Genomic DNA, 16,576 nt, shown 5'->3' with positions numbered 1-16,576 from the left:
GAAGAAGAAGAGGAGGAGAAGGGTGGTGGCGGCGGATCTGAAAAGAGAAGAGTGGTGGCGGCTAGGGTTTGGAGAGGAGAAGGGTGGTGGTGGTGGTGGCGGCGGCGGGTATGAGAGAGAGAGCAGAGGTTGAGAGAAGAAGAGAATGATAGTTGAGAGGTTGAGAGAGAGAGAGAAAGAGGTTGGGACGGCTAGGGTTTGGGAGGGTTAAAAATTTTAGTGGGTGGGGTAATGGGCTAGGGTTTCTGAAGCCTTTTTTTTTTCCTCCTCTCACTCACACACAATGGGCTGGGCCGCTGGAGGAACTTTTTTTTTATCCCTAATCGGTCGGGCCGATCGATTTAGAACCCAGACCGACCCCGACCGAACCAGACCGGTTAAAACCGGTTTTTTAATTGTAAGACCCGAGAACCGACCCGGCCCGCCCGAAAAGCCTTTTTTTTTGCCACGGGCCGGTCGAGCCAAAAAATGTTGGACAACCCTAATAAGAACTAAGAACTAATAACTCATGGTTGGAGCAAAATTGATTGAGAGTTGCTTAAACACATGTGGCAATACGGACCCACATGAATAATGCTAAGAACTAAGAACTAGCACCATGTGTTAGTTCTTAGTTCTTAGCACTATTCATGTGGGTCCGTATTGCCACATGTGTTTAAACAACTCTTTGCAGATTTTCCTCCAACCATGAGTTCTTAGTTCTTAGCATTATTTATCCGATCCCACAATACCATTATATTAATACTTTTTATTTCCATATAATTTTGATTTAAATTTAAATGCTAATTTAATACTTAAAGTAAATGAATGTGAGAGAAAAAAATTATTTTTTATGCTAAGAACTCAAAAAGTAAAACTTCTTATATAAGAACCTAGTTCTTATTTTTAAGAATTAAGAACTCCACGTCATCTCCTCCAATAGTTAAGAGCTCAGTTCTTAGTTCTTAACTAAAAAATAAGAATTAAAAAACCTTGCATTAGAGATGTTCTAATAACTCATAAATATATCATGAGACTGCAAAAAGTACTAGTCCACTAGATAACAGAGTTTCAAAGTCAAGCCTCAAAGTGTGAAAGAAGGGACATTGAAGCTTGCCCATGACCATCATCACCCATCTCTCGTGTATATATACACTTCATTCGTTCATTCATTCTCAGTGGCATCCATTACAAAACCCAGAGTTTCCTCCCTGGTTTCAAACATTTCAATTTCTCTCCTCGTTGGTTTCCTTCCTCCACCAAAACACTGTCCTACCTAGTCTCTCTGTTCTTCCCCTGTTTGTGGTCACAGTTGTGTCAACTCCAACCCTACCAATTAACCTTCCTAACTCACAATCCACCCATATCAATATCAGTATATCACTATCACTATCACTATATAACCACACCTTTCATTCCATAACCATTTCTGACCCAAACTCGATCTTTATTTCCCAATTCACCATGAGTTTCCCTGCCACCACCAGAATCAGAGCACTACCTGATTTTTCCAACAGTGTGAAGCTCAAATACGTTAAACTGGGCTACCATTACTTAATCACACACATTTGGACTCTATTCTTGATTCCACTCATGTCCTTCATCATCATCGAAGCATCACAATTGAAAACAGTGGACATAAACATTCACCTCCACTACACTCTCATCATCTTCTCTATCATATTCGTCGTGGGACTCACCTTCTACATCTTCACTCGTCCTTCACCCGTTTACCTCGTTGATTACTCCTGTTACAAACCCCCTCACCATCTCCGAGTCCAGTTCAACCAATTCATGGAACACTCGAAGCTAACAGGGGATTTCGATGAAGAATCGTTAGAATTTCAGCGAAAGATCTTGGAACGTTCTGGTCTCGGGGAAGAGACTTATGTTCCTGAGGCAATGCATTTCATCCCTCCAAAGCCTACAATGGCTTTTGCAAGAGAAGAAGCAGAGCAAGTCATGTTCGGTGCTCTGGACACTTTGTTTTCCAGCACCAATGTAAAACTCTCCGACATTGGAATCCTTGTTGTGAATTGCAGCTTGTTCAACCCAACCCCTTCACTTTCTGCCATGATTGTGAACAAGTACAAGCTCAGGGGTAACATCAGGAGCTTCAACTTGGGGGGAATGGGTTGCAGCGCGGGTGTGATCGCTGTTGATCTTGCGAAAGACATGCTTCAGGTTCACAAGAACACTTATGCTGTTGTGGTTAGCACAGAGAACATTACTCAAAATTGGTACTTTGGGAACAAGAAAGCAATGTTGATACCCAATTGCTTGTTCCGCGTTGGCGGGGCTGCAGTTTTGCTTTCCAACAAAGGTTCTGATCGGTTTCGAGCAAAGTACAAGCTTGTTCATGTAGTGAGGACGCATAAAGGTGCCGATGATAAAGCATTCAGGTGAGCATGATTATTAAACTCTAGTTTTAAAATGGTAGAGTACACGTTCCTAGGCAATCAAATTGAATTATCAATGTATCATGCATGGATTACATTGCATGATAATTCGGAAATGATGGCACATATGATTTGCAGACATCTTTAGAGGCGGTTAAAAAACCATCTTTAACCGCTGCTAATGTTTGCAGCGGCTAAAACCGCAGGAAATTAAATGTTAGTGGATGTATAGGGAAAAACCGTTAATTCAGATATCATTACTTGGGAAACTTGCGAGTTCACAAGTTCATTAAAAAAAAAATTCTATGACATAGTTTTTGCAGTACTACTTTAATTTTTGTGGATCACGAATATTTATTTGCTTATTGCGCATAAACTTGTGTGCAAAACTTGATTTCCGATCTTTACATTTAGAAATTAATTTTAGTTATAAATTATGAGTTGAAAATCATATATTGAGACTTGAGAGGAATCTAAAATAGTTATTTTTTTACTCTTGTTATGTGACCAGAACTTATTTTTTTCTCTTTTGAAATTTTCAATCTTTGAATTTATGAAATATAAACATTTTCAGGTGTGTTTATCAAGATCAGGACGAAGCAGGGAAAACAGGGGTGTCTCTGTCCAAGGATCTGATGGCTATTGCGGGTGATGCTCTGAAAACCAACATCACTACATTGGGTCCTCTGGTTCTCCCTATAAGCGAGCAACTCTTATTCTTCGTTACCCTTGTGGGGAAGAAATTTTTCAGTGCAAAAGTGAAGCCTTACATCCCAGATTTCAAGCTTGCTTTTGACCATTTCTGCATACATTCTGGAGGCAGGGCTGTGATCGATGAGCTCGAGAAGAATCTCCAGCTTCTTCCATTGCACGTTGAGGCATCGAGGATGACTCTGCACAGGTTTGGGAACACTTCTTCGAGTTCAATTTGGTATGAATTGGCTTACACTGAAGCAAAGGGAAGGATGAGAAAAGGACATAGAATCTGGCAGATTGCATTTGGAAGTGGGTTTAAGTGTAACAGTGCAGTGTGGGAAGCCATGAGACATGTCAAGCCTTCAAACAAGAATCCATGGGAAGATTGCATTGATAGGTACCCAGTTTAGATTGTCGTGAATGTTTGTATACATGGTGAAAAACTACTCTAAGCCAAAATCACAGTGGACAAGAGCATAGTAGCTTCTCTTAGCTTTTGTGACTGTGCATTGTGATTGTACCCTCATAGTGAGTTTTCATAGTGTATACAAACATGCATTTAGTGGTGGTTTCATCGCTCACAAGCCCTTAACTTGCTTTATCTGAAACTGGCAAGCATTTACTTTCAAATGAGTAGGGATCAGTGGTGTCCTCTGTTCTAGATCCTCTGTTTTTATCCTAGGTTGCTTCAAGTTTCAACGTGCACGGTTGTGTAGTACACCCTCCGGTTTCATATATAAGCAAAACACACATTTTAGGTTCATTCATTTAATGAATGTATCTAACCATTAATAATGACTAGATACATTCATTAAATGAATGAAACTAATATGTGTGTTTTGCTTATATATGTGACCGGAGGGTGTAATTATTTCCATTATCGTGTTATTCTTGTTCAGTGTAATGTTAATATCATGTGTGTGTTCAGTGTTGGTTCAAAGATTGTTAACTCATCAGAAAAGCTCTTTGTAATTTACTTGTTTAAATTTGGTAACTACTTTGTTGGAACTTTCTGATCACTCCTCTTCTGACTCTATGAAAATAGCTTTTTTTTTGTGCATAAAGTTGCAAGGTAACTCGAATCTATATACTTTAGAAAAGAGGAAGGTTGTGAGCCCCACTTTCATGATTTAGCACTCCAAGAATGACTCTCACCCACCCCCCTTCTTTGCATGACAAGTGTCACCTTCTGATTATTTTGGACCAAAATAGTATAAGCCCATTTTAATTTCAATTTTTTTATGGAGGCCCATTATTCAAATGATGATTTTGTTTTTATTGTTTTATAACTCCTAATTAATTGTTAACATAAAAGTTGTATACATATACCATTATACCATTGATTATCATTTTTCAAAAAAATTCGAATTTTTGGTAGGCATGAAAAAGGTAATTTAGTAAGGTGAAAACATTCTCAAATTCAACGTTTAGTCTGCGGAAACTTTTTTGTTTTTGAATCTGAATCTTCAAACTATTTTTAAAACGGATATTCAGAGCCTTGAATTTGAGATTCAGCACCTACACTGAATGAAGAATTAATGGTGTTAATTCTATTAAGGAAAAGAAGTCAAGAATTAAAATGGTGTTAATTCCGCTGAGCAAGTCACAGGTTAATTTCTTTCAAGCATTCACACCATGTTAATGCTGCTTTACCAATCAAACCTTAAAAACTTAATTTTGAGAACCATATTAATGACCCGTTCTTGAAAGAAATACGCACTATTTGTTTTTTGTGCGAAAATAAAGAAATTAATTCTTGAAATAAATTATATGATTTGCCATAAAAGTCATTATAAATCATTTTTAAAATAAATAAAAAAAATACAAAATTATGGTAAAATTGGTTGCTTTAAATTGATTATTACAAAATAGTTGTATAGTCTGTTTAGTAAATTGAGCTGTTTTTTTACTGTACTATTTTTCAGTACAACCAAACAAAAATTAAGAAAACCATATTAATTTGATGATTAATGTGCAGCCAAATTTAAGGAGTCAATTATTAAGGAGTCAATTTATTTTCACTTTATTATCATAAAATCATTCCATTTATTGTAATGTCAATATTAAGTGTTTGTCAAATGTAAATTCCTATTTTAAGAATGGAAACGAAGAGTATTGAAATTTTTGCATTCTTAGAAATATGTGTGGTTTGTTTTATAGCGCATAAAAAAACTTAATTTAAAAATAAAAGGAACCCGTCAACTAAGGAGTGAATATTTAAGTTCAAAACGGTAATTTTTTTAAAAAACAAGTTCATTATTAGCAGGCACCTAAAATGCAGCTACCCTATAAGATGATTTTATGATTAATATCATTTGAATTTTTTAACTCCTGAAATTAAATGCAGGTACCTTACTCCATGTGAAGCCGCATGAAGAACATTCAAATATGATATTCATGATAGATGACCTCCAGTGTTGAGATTATGATTTCATCTTACAAACCAACAAAGTGTTTTATTCAAAGAGAATGATTTGGAAGTTGTGAAGGAAAAATCAACTAAAAAGGGCACTCAATTCTTGGCATGGATGGATGCCAACAAGAAGTACCACGAGGGGAGAAATCTCACATATGCAGAATTTTCTTCCAAGTTTGTGTACAACAAAAAATCAACAATATGACTTCCTAGGAAAAGAGGCATTTCTCTTGGTCGATTGCAATTTATAGCTCCTGGAATGGGAGAAAATTACTACATGCGTGTTTTACTAACTAGGCAAAAAGGTTGTGACAGTTTTAAAAGCATAAGAACTGTAAAGGGTGTTGTTTATCCCACATTCTGCGATGCATGCGAAGCGATGGGATTAATGGAGGATGACCGAGAGTATGTTGATGGAATTTCAATTGCAAGTGAACTTGGTTCCGGATCTCAGCTAAGGAAATTATTTACCAGAATGCTGATAACAAACTTGATTTCCAGGCCACAATAAATTTGGAGAAAGTCTTGGACTCTTTTAAGTGATGGTATTTCATCAATTTTAATTTTTTGACCACAATTAGTAAGATTTTCTTTTTTATCCCTTAAGAATTAGTATGCGTTTATTTTTTCACATATATAATTGTCCATGGCTATTATTATTTCTTTCCATATGTTAATTGAACCAAACAGTATTTACCGTACTTTAAAAATTATGCAGCAACCTAAGCGATGTACTATCATAATTTTTTGGACAGCTACTATATCATAATTACATACCATATCTATTTTCTAATTTTTTATGGAGATATTTTTTTCTTAGACTCAAATTAACCTATAATTAGTTTTCCCAATAAAAAAAACAAAGATTCACCTACCAAACTCACTATTATTTGTTGCATGTTAAAAAAATATCAAAAAAAATCTATATCAGAGCTTCTATTGTCTAAATAAATGTGTCAAGTTTTTTTAAAAAATACTTTTATACATGAGTATCACGTTAAAACTACTACCATTTTTTTAAAATATTCCTAATTTGACATTATCAAAATACGGTGAGTCTGATTAGAAGGAAAAATTTAAGTTGTGTAAATGCATTTTCTTTCTCAACATGAAAAAATAAAAATTCAATATTTCTCATTTAATTTTCTTATTTAATTTATTTGCCTTATTTCATTTAATTTCCTTCAGATCTTCGTATAGAGGATGAAGAATTACATAACTTATGTATGATTGAGATTGAAAAAATATTGCAAGGCAATGGAAGGTCACTAAAGGAATTTCCATGTTTACCATACCCTAAATTTTCATAAATTCATAATTTTGAAAATAGATTCGTTGTAGATGAGTTGAATTATAATAAGGATGAAATGATAAATATCCATGATGAATTGGTCAGTTCTCTTACTCTCAGAGCAAGAGATTGTTTATAAGAATGTTTTGGATGTTGTTTTGTCTGATAATGGTGGATTCTTTTTTCTATATGGTTTTGGAGGAACTAGACAAACATTTGTTTGGAATACATTATCTGCTGCTTTGCGTTCAAGGGGCCTTATCGTCTTAAATGTCGCATTTAGCGGAATTGCATCGCTATTGTTACCTGGAGGTAGAACTCCTCATTCAAGATTTTCTATTCCTATTTCAATAAATGAGATATCAACCAGCAATCTTCGTCACGGTTCCCCAAAAGCCGAATTATTGAAAAAAAGCAAGCCTAATTATTTGGGATGAGACACCTATGTTAAACAAACATTGCTTTGAAGCTTTAGACAGATCTCTTAATGACATTATAAAGACTCAGTCTACCCATGGTTATGACATTCCATTCGGAGGTATAGTTGTGGTACTAGGAGGCGACTTTAGACAAATACTTCCAGTTATTTCCAAAGGAAGTCGTTCTGAAATTGTCGGTTCAGCTATCAATTCTTCATATTTGTGGAAGCATTGCAAGGTAATGAAGTTGACTGTTAATATGATATTGCAAAATGCTACATCGACTTCTTCACCAGCAGAAATAAAAGAATTTGCAGATTGGTTGCTTCAAGTGGGAGATGGTACAGTTAAAACGATTGATGAGGAAGAAACACTTATTGAGATTCCTCCAAATCTTCTTATTGAACAGTGTAAGGAACCGTTGCTTGAATTAGTTAATTTTGCATATCCGAAACTTGCGCATAATTTGCAAAAAAATTCATTCTTTCAAGAAAGAGCGATTCTTGCACCAACACTTGAAAGTGTAGAGGAAATCAACAACTTTATGTTAGCAATGATTCCTGGTGATGAAACAGAATATTTGAGTTATGATACTCTGTGCAAGTCAGACGAAGATTCGGGTGTCAATGCAGAATGGTTTACATCTGAATTCTTAAATGATTTCAAATGCTCTGAAATTCCAAACCATGCAATTAAACTGAAAGTTGGTGTCCCTATCATGCTCATTCGAAACATAGACCAAGCTGCAGGGCTGTGTAATGACACTCGAATGATAGTCAATGCTTTGACTAAATATATAATTGTTGCTACTATTTTAAATGGAAACAAGATGGGTGAAACAACATTTATTCCAAGGATGAGCTTAACTCCATCTAATTCTGACATTCCATTCAAATTCCAGCGCAGACAATTCCCTGTTACTTTATGTTTTGCAATGACTATAAATAAAAGTCAGGGGCAATCTTTATCTCATGTTGGACTGTATTTACCAAGACCTGTCTTTACTCACGGGCAGCTATATGTAGCACTTTCTAGAGTTAAATCTAGAAAAGGGTTGAAGATGCTCATCATAGATGACGAAGGAGTTGTATCTAACACTACACGCAACGTAATGTATCAAGAAGTCTTCGATAATATTTGACATGTAAGTGTTTATTTATCTTACAAGTAATTTCAATTTCAATTTTAAAAATAGGAAAATTGATATGGTTATTCTCTTTATTATTGACAACATAAAAAGATATCAAGCATTTTATTGATCATCTTTTTTTTTTGATACGCAAATGTTAGTGGTTAGAAATGTTAGTAAATTAGTCCCTCCTCCGGGTTCGAACCCGGGACCCTTCGCCCTTCACCGCTCCCAACCCTTATGTCCCTAACTCTTACCACTTGAGCTATCATTCGGAGACATTTTATTGATCATCTAATTTGAAGGTGTATTGACGTTTCTATAAGGTTAGTTTAACACTTTCAAATTACACACAGTTTATATTTGTATTGGTTACTGATTATTACACTGATAATTTTTTTTTTCCTTTCTAGGTTATATAACTCAAATGTGCTTGATTGACAACAAGCTCGATTATGAAGTCTTTATCATTAATCATGGACTACAATTTCGAATAAGTGTTTATGTTGCTGTCATTGTTATGTTTATCTTATTTCAATTTCAATGTAATGTATTACTTAAAAACTTGGTTTTTATTACTATTCAAGTGTTGACACTGTATGATATCTACAACCTCATCAAATTAATATATTTATTGTGGTTCATTCATCTACATGTTTGTAACATATGTTCGGTTCCATATTTTTTATACTTACTGAAAAGAGCCTAAACTAAGTTAAAACACATTACTACTGATTCATCTTTACAATAAATTTAATCGTCGTGCAACGCACGGATAAAGAACACTAGTATAATTGACCAAACCACTTGATTGGAAAATTGGTGCCCACATCAATCAATAATGATAAGTTAATTCTCCTTCGCGTTTTCCTATGGATTTTGCTTCGGAAATATTTGAAGAAAACCGTCATAAGAAAATCCGTAGGAAAGTTTTTGATATAATTATTTTTGAAGAAATTTTCACAGGAAAAATCTTTTCCACTAAACAACCCTCGTTAAATCTGAAGGAAAATCCATAGGAAAAATGTGTTTTTTATGTTTCTACTGTAGTGGTATTTATGCATCATTATTCCACATCAATTTAGATTTTACTACACAAAGTCGGTGGTAAAAGTTTACTTGATCAAGTTTAGGTCAAGTGGCATAGTGCATTGTGGTTTGCCTTTGCTGCCAATACCCATATTTTCCCTAACGCTACCAATTGTAGATTCTCTAAATACGCGCGTCCTTGGGCTGTGAAATGTGGAAACAAACACGAACTTTGTATGAGACAAAAGCAATACTATTGTGAGTGAGTGTGGAGAGAGAGAGAGAAGAGAAAAGTTGCGCGTCATGTAAAATAAAATATTCCTATAAAACGGCCTCTCAATGAGATGAGGTGGTTCAATTATTGCCCATCAATTATCACCCCTCCTCTCTCCTCTCCTTTTCTCCTCTTAACCAAACATGATAAGAATTAAATCACTTTTATTCCCTCTCATCTCATCCCTCCATCCATTAAACCTCTCATTTTTCTTTCCCTTCCCTCCCTCCGTTGAACCATACGTCCATACACATTTTTTAAGGAGCGATCAATCTATCATTTAAATGCAAATTAGTTTTTCATACCAAAATTAACTCATACTCTACACACTACTCCGTATTGGACAATGTCAATGATAAAGACTCTTATAATTAATCGTCAAGTCAAACTACAGTCACTCGTATCTTGCGCCTATAAATAATTGAACATAAATGATGACCAACTATGATTCACTTTCATCTTGCGCCTATAAATAATTTAACATAAATAATGACCAAACATATCATTTCTACTAACATTCAATCTACATTCACGCATACTAATAGTGGTTTTAACTACCACAAATATGTAGAGAAAATAATAATGAGATATGTAATATGTAACGCACGAGTGTGCAACTAGTATACTTTTATTGAGGGTTGTAGCATGTAAACACCAACATTTTTTTGTTTGAACCTCATCTTTTAGTCGGCTAATGCAATTTATTTTAAGAGATATGATTTATAGACATTTATTAGTGGTAAATATCTCGAGAGAGAAATAAATAGAAGATAGAGAAGTAATTGATGTAATACATAATATGATGTGATAAGAAGTGAAAGATTGAGAGAAAAATAAGGTGTTTGTGGGTGTCTATACTATTTATATGTCTATAAATCTTTATTGTTATTTTAGCCAACCAATGTCACAAAACAACTAGAGATCAAAATGAAGCCCTTTGAAAAAGAACGACCTTGAAATCAGCTCATTGATTAAGTACTTTGGCGTTTCTTGAAAGGAACGTGAACGAAGAGGATATAAAACTATGTATGTTCCTAATTTTAGTGAAGGTAGGTAATTTTGATTACCAGCTCAGGTTATGAAAAGAGCACCTCTATTGAATATTCTAAAATCATGCCTGAAATATACAAGCCTTAACGTGTTTGATATTAATAATTGTTTCCCCTTTTGGGTACAAAAGTAAATAATCAATTTTTTAACCTTGATTAGATATTGACAAACAATTCAAGGGTGATTGAGCAGTGAAAAAGATCGATAACTTAGGCTACTAATCAAGATCCTATCGTAAGTAACTTAGAAAGCAAGCAACTTATTCAACGAAAGTCTACTATGTTTGAGCTCATATGAATACTCCTGGCACTAATGAATTGAGGATGCTTAGTAGAGCTTCCAATCTATGTTAGTACCAACAAAATATAGTACTTCTAATAATTGGATGGGTTAAAGGAACCACACAGTATAATCTATCCTCATTGCTTAACACATATCACACATCACTACTCACAATCTTTATCAATTTTGGACAACTTGTGCATTTGAATTACTTAAACCTTTCATTTTCTCAATCCCCACCCACATTTATGCATACATTGTTTTTCAAATTTCACCACCTTGACGTTTCATTATCTTAGACAAAATATGAATATGAGGCCAAAAAATAGAGATATTACTTCTTACTATGCTGCAGACTTGACCAAGAAGGCAGAAGCTGAGTTGAATTAAAAGGTGGTCTGATGAGAGTTAGCTTCAAGTCTTAATGAATTAATGGAGTCCTTAGTTTAGTTGTTTCATAAAATGTTTGGAAATCATTTCACTATCGATTTTAAAGTTAAGATCAATTTTGAAGAGAAACTTCAATGAGTAACTTTTGAGTGACATAATTGATTATGGGGAAATAAAAGTTGATATAAACATGACTTCACAGTATAGATGTCCACAATGTGAGTGTCATTGACTCATTGTGTGTCCAGTTCATTTGCTTTATGTTGGATGCTAAATTTTCCTTTCTTGTGATACTTGTTGATTTTATTCAAATTTAAGTTTGATTATTTGTGTACGAAACTCAGTTCACTATCAGTTTGACTCAATATTTAGCTTTTGCACTTGACATGGCAGTGCCTCGCATCCTACTTTTCCAATATATTTATATGTCTACAATAGTAATATAATATCCTGAAGCAGAGTACTATTACTTGACCTTGAAAATGAACATGAGTTTAAAAATGAGCTTGCTTGACTTTGTTAGTGCTGTGACCTGTGACCTGTGCATCAATGATCAAGACCTGAAACAAATGTTTGAAATGCTCTTATGTTGACAATTTGATTTCAATCTATGTCAATGTTCATCATTTGGTTGTGTCTAAATTTGAGGCGGATGATCATGAGATTGCGACTGTGAAAATAGTTTTTTTTTTTTTCAGCAAAATTATTTCTACCCGGTATTAGCGCAATTGCATTCAGAGAAACTCTAATCTGAAACATCTACTTAAGTTAGAACAATCATGTGTTACTTGATCAACATGCTTCGTAAAATAGAGTTATTTATTGCTATTAAAGTACGGGAAAGAAGAAAAAAATTATTTTATTTTAGTTAGGAAGCAGAATTTGTTCTCTTCTTCATGGATGCTAGCCACTTGTTGTGGATTTGTAGGTGGGAAAGGGAACATGGCCAGACTCAATGTGTTTGAGATCCTCCAAGAGTCTCTCATAGTGTCTCTTGACTTCCTCCACTGATTTGCCACCAACTGCTTTGGACACATTTTGCCACCGCTCAGGGGTGTCCTCGTCATATTTTGCAAGTGCTCTCTCAAACAACTTGTTCTGTTTTGGACTCCAAGTAGAAGAATCACAAGCCTTTTGTTTGCTCATGGAGCTTGAGGCCATAAGTAAGATGAACTTGTTGAATGGTGAGAACCTAAGTAGGAGTTTAAGCTAAGGAAGAAAATGTGGAGAAGAGAGGGGGTTTTACTTGGAAGGTAGGTTGAGCAAGAAAATGATGTGGGAAGTTGTTGTTATAAATGGGTTGAGGAATGAGGATAGTGGGTTTTAGCTCATAAGGGAATCTGAATTGTCAACTAGCCTTATGGCAAGACTACTTTGGAGCCACAATTTGAAGCAGGACAAGGTAAGGTACAGTTACAAGCCAATGAGGGAATCAGTTTCAAATGAATCTGGTTCCAGATTTCAAATCTTTTCCCATGAAAGTTTAGATTTTCAGTACTATTGCACTGTATGCATGTATGGGCATGGTTTTTTTTTTACTAAAATTTTGGGTGAAGAGATGGTGCCTCAGTCTAAGACCGGAAAAACTGCTGAACTCAAAAAGGATTTATAAAATACTTATATTTACCTCACTCCAAGGGGACTAGTAGGAGTTTGAATTGACGACCTATCAAGTACGAGATCCTATCATGCTCCACTAAACTAACCCCTTGAGGTTATGTATGGGCATGGGTGATTCCCATTCATTTTCCCTGTTTTTTATTTACTTTTATACTGGCATTTTCTTATGTTTTGTGGTAAGAAAAAGAAAAGACTATTGGTTACAAACAAGAAAAGTGTTATTCTTTATGAAATGAAAAACAAGACCAATGATTTCTTTGTCGAGAATGGTAAGTGGTACGCCTAAAATAACGCAAGAAACTCAAGAATCAACATGTGAGTTTTAGTAATTGATGGATATTGTGAGACACATTCATGTGAGGTAAAAATGGAATTTTGACCAATATTAGATGTGCACACACAAATTTATCTCACAATTTTTTTGATTGTGAATTTATCTCACAATTACAATCATTTTTGTCGTTATCCCATGACAGTTATTCTTGCATTTTGTTCTTTCCTTAAAGTAAAACTCTCAATATATTAAACTGAAAGGAAAGCATCTACAAACAGAGCTTGAGCAACACACGATGGAGGATCATCCCACCATACTTGAGAAGGAAAATTAGTAGCAATGGATGCTAGAGTGTGTGCAGTATTATTATTTGTTGAAAAGAATAGAATATTACTGGGAACCTAGAGGCTAAGCTCTTTAATAAAACTCTAACGAGGAGTACTCTAGCCCAATGAGATAGCTGTGGGCCAAAAACAAAAGCTAGTATTGTTACAGGCCTGTCTTGCTAGTGAAATGGACCTTTTCAACCAAAAAGGTATTGAAATGGGCTTTGAGTTTTAGGTTTGCACCTTTTTTTTTTTGTTTGCACCTTGAAAATGAAAACACATTTATTGATTTGGGCCGTTTCTCTTTACTCCAATGGTTTTAATAATGGTCCATTGTTTTGTTTTGAAAGGGTTTCATTAATTAGAACATTAAAATTAGAACATTAAAATTAAGCATGTATGGAAGCCATTAATGAGTTCATACGGTTGAAGCAAGCAAACATTTGTTTGTAGTAATGTGATTCTTATAAATAAAAATTAATTCAAACAAAAGAAAATATCTGCAAATTCAAAATAATTTTTATTTATTTTTTAAATTATAATGACAATACTAATATAATCAATCAGTCCGGTATAATTAATTCATTTAACAATGTATGATGATTGATGAGACATAATCTTATTTTTTTCATTTGTATAGTAATATTTATACTTCAATTTAGATGGGTCAATAAATCATGGTAATATCCGTGGTGACCACTGGTATCAGCCTGTTGCCATCGATGAGATTGATCTTCATCTTTCCCTGATCCACAAGATCCTTGAATTGCTGTTGTGGAGGGGCCGTCGTCCCCCCATCAGCTTGTCCCTGAAGGAGACTTTTTTTAGGGTGCCGTCATCTGGTGGTGGTGGGTTTTCGCCGTCGATGTCCATGGTTATATCAACTTGAAATCTCTTAGTTTAAATGTAATTATCTGGTGATCTTCATCTGGTGGCGGTGATTGACGGTATGTGCGCCCCTTGGAAAGAGGCCCTAATCGTTTGCCTGCTGGGGAAAAGATTAGGCTACAGAGTAATGAAAAACAAACTGGCAAGTGTTTGGAAACTCTCTGGGGACTTTGACATGCTTGACGTGGACAATGGGTTTTATATGATTAAGTTTGACATTAAAGAGGATAGGGAGAAAGTCATCAACGACGGCCCTTGGATGATCTTTGACCATTACTTAGCGGTATCCACCTGGAGCAAAGAATTTGTCTCACCCGCCGTCCGTGTCAACTCCACCATGGCATGGATTAGGATTCCTGGTCTGAATGTGGTTTTCTATGATGAAAGCTACCTGCTCTCAGTGGCTCGAGCAATTGGTAAACCTATCAAGGTGGACTTGAATACCCTACATGCTGAAAGAGGCCGTTTCGCAAGAATTTGTGTTGAACAGGATCTCACTCAGGCAGTGGTAGGCAAGGTATGCATTGAGGGATACTGGTACAAGATAGAGTATGAAGGCCTCCATATTATTTGTACCAAATGCGGATGTTATGGGCATCGTTCCCGGGAGTGCACAACTGCTCCGACGCCGTCAGTGGCGGTAGCGCCGGCCACGACTCATAGTCAGGAACATGAGACAACGGCCAACCTTAACCCTAGCGAGCAAGGAAGCCCAACCAGCGAAAGCCCAGCTGAGTCATCGGCCGTAACAGACGCGATTCCAGTACAGGAAAGTGGGGATGCTATCATGGAGTTAGGCGAAAAATTGGGAGACATGAATATCCCACAGGGCCAACAGGAGAAAATCAAGGAACCGACTGCACCAATCCTAGAGGAGAATTTCGAAATTCTAGGAGAATGGATGACGGTGGTCAAGAAAAAGAGGAATCAAAATTTGCGGGCCCCAGCGACTAAAAGTGGAGCAAATCCCACTAATGCAATCATTGGAAATTCGAAACCCAATCATGGGCAGCGGAAAACCAAGGAAAGGGTTGACAAACAAAAAACGGATACCAAGGGTGAATTTAAGGAGGGGTCCACCGACATGCCATTTATGGTATTCAATATAGGTGAAAATTCAAAAAAGAGGTCTCGTGGCATTGGAAATGAGGCCATATTCAAAAGCTTCCAAAGGGCCCCACCCAATCAAAAATTAATTGACTCCACAAATCCCCCTCCAGTGTTGAAATTTGGCCAGCATGAGAAACCTGGAGATGTTGCGAATGTTGAACTCCGTCATGATGGTGCCACAGAGGGGAAAATTACCTCTATGGCCATGGGCTCTCAGCCTGGACATGAATAGCCTTGACCCCCTGGGTCACTATGGGGTTTTACCTCTCTCTCAACCAATTAGTTTTATGATTGGGATTGAGGATTTAAAAATTATTTCTTGGAATGTAAGAGGTGCTCTTAATGAGCATGGTCAGTTGTTCTTGAAAGATCTAATTAGGTGTAAAAAGCCGGATATTATGTTCCTGCTAGAAACTCGCTGCCAGTTCAGTCGTGCTAGTAACTTCTGGAATAGTACGAGGTTCTCTCCCTTATTTATTTCTGAAGCTAATGGCTTTAGTGGTGGCATCTGGGTACTTGTTAACACGGCTACTAATTTGTCAAGTCGATTACTCTATTCACACCAGCAAGCTGTGACCTTTGAAGTTTGGAGGGAAAACTTGTCTTGGGTTTGCAGTGCAATTTACGCATCTCCTATTCCTGTCAAACGTGAGGAGTTGTGGTCTCACCTCCTGCATATTCGCAGTAACTTGGTCTTACCTTGGATGATTGTGGGAGATATGAATGAGATCCTCCATCCCAATGAAGTCCGTGGGGGGTAGTTCTTGCCTACTCGTGCATCTCGCTTTGCTGCCATCCTGGAAGGATGTGGGATGGTGGATCTAGGCATGTCCGGGGGCAGGTATACGTGGTTCAGGAAGCAAAATAACAGACTAATCATGTCCAAGAGGTTAGACCGGGCCATGGGGGATGGCGCGTGGAGAATAGCTTTCCCGGAGGCATCCGTAGAAGCTCTTCACCGTATTCACTCCGACCATTGTCCCCTTCTCATCAACTGCAGTGGC

The 16,576-nt window shown here is 36.3% G+C and overlaps 4 protein-coding genes across 4 annotated transcripts; 3 read left to right on the top strand and 1 right to left on the bottom strand.

Moving 5' to 3' along the window:
• The first annotated feature begins 1,078 nt into the window (after positions 1–1,078).
• On the top strand, positions 1,079–3,645 carry LOC130727901 (3-ketoacyl-CoA synthase 4-like). The gene is made up of 2 exons (XM_057579186.1): positions 1,079–2,381; positions 2,953–3,645. Exons 1-2 carry the CDS (start codon positions 1,099–1,101, stop codon positions 3,482–3,484), a joined length of 1,815 nt encoding a protein of 604 aa, XP_057435169.1. The 5' UTR covers positions 1,079–1,098; the 3' UTR covers positions 3,485–3,645.
• A 3,228-nt stretch (positions 3,646–6,873) lies between these two features.
• LOC130712470 (ATP-dependent DNA helicase PIF1-like) lies at positions 6,874–8,341 on the top strand. Its single transcript, XM_057562303.1, has 2 exons — positions 6,874–7,165; positions 7,251–8,341. Exons 1-2 carry the CDS (start codon positions 6,874–6,876, stop codon positions 8,339–8,341), a joined length of 1,383 nt encoding a protein of 460 aa, XP_057418286.1.
• A 3,876-nt stretch (positions 8,342–12,217) lies between these two features.
• Positions 12,218–12,666, bottom strand: LOC130727908 (protein RADIALIS-like 1). Its single transcript, XM_057579197.1, has one exon. It carries the CDS (start codon positions 12,513–12,515, stop codon positions 12,258–12,260), a length of 258 nt encoding a protein of 85 aa, XP_057435180.1. The 5' UTR covers positions 12,516–12,666; the 3' UTR covers positions 12,218–12,257.
• Positions 12,667–14,589: 1,923 nt separating this feature from the next.
• On the top strand, positions 14,590–15,804 carry LOC130712459 (uncharacterized). Its single transcript, XM_057562294.1, has one exon. It carries the CDS (start codon positions 14,590–14,592, stop codon positions 15,802–15,804), a length of 1,215 nt encoding a protein of 404 aa, XP_057418277.1.
• The last annotated feature ends 772 nt before the right edge of the window (positions 15,805–16,576 follow it).

This window comes from Lotus japonicus, chromosome 1 (assembly GCF_012489685.1).
Source record: "Lotus japonicus ecotype B-129 chromosome 1, LjGifu_v1.2".
NCBI classification, from domain to species: Eukaryota; Viridiplantae; Streptophyta; class Magnoliopsida; order Fabales; family Fabaceae; genus Lotus; species Lotus japonicus.
The sequence above is the reverse complement of the archived record's forward strand: the minus strand, read 5'-3'. Positions and strand labels throughout refer to the sequence as shown.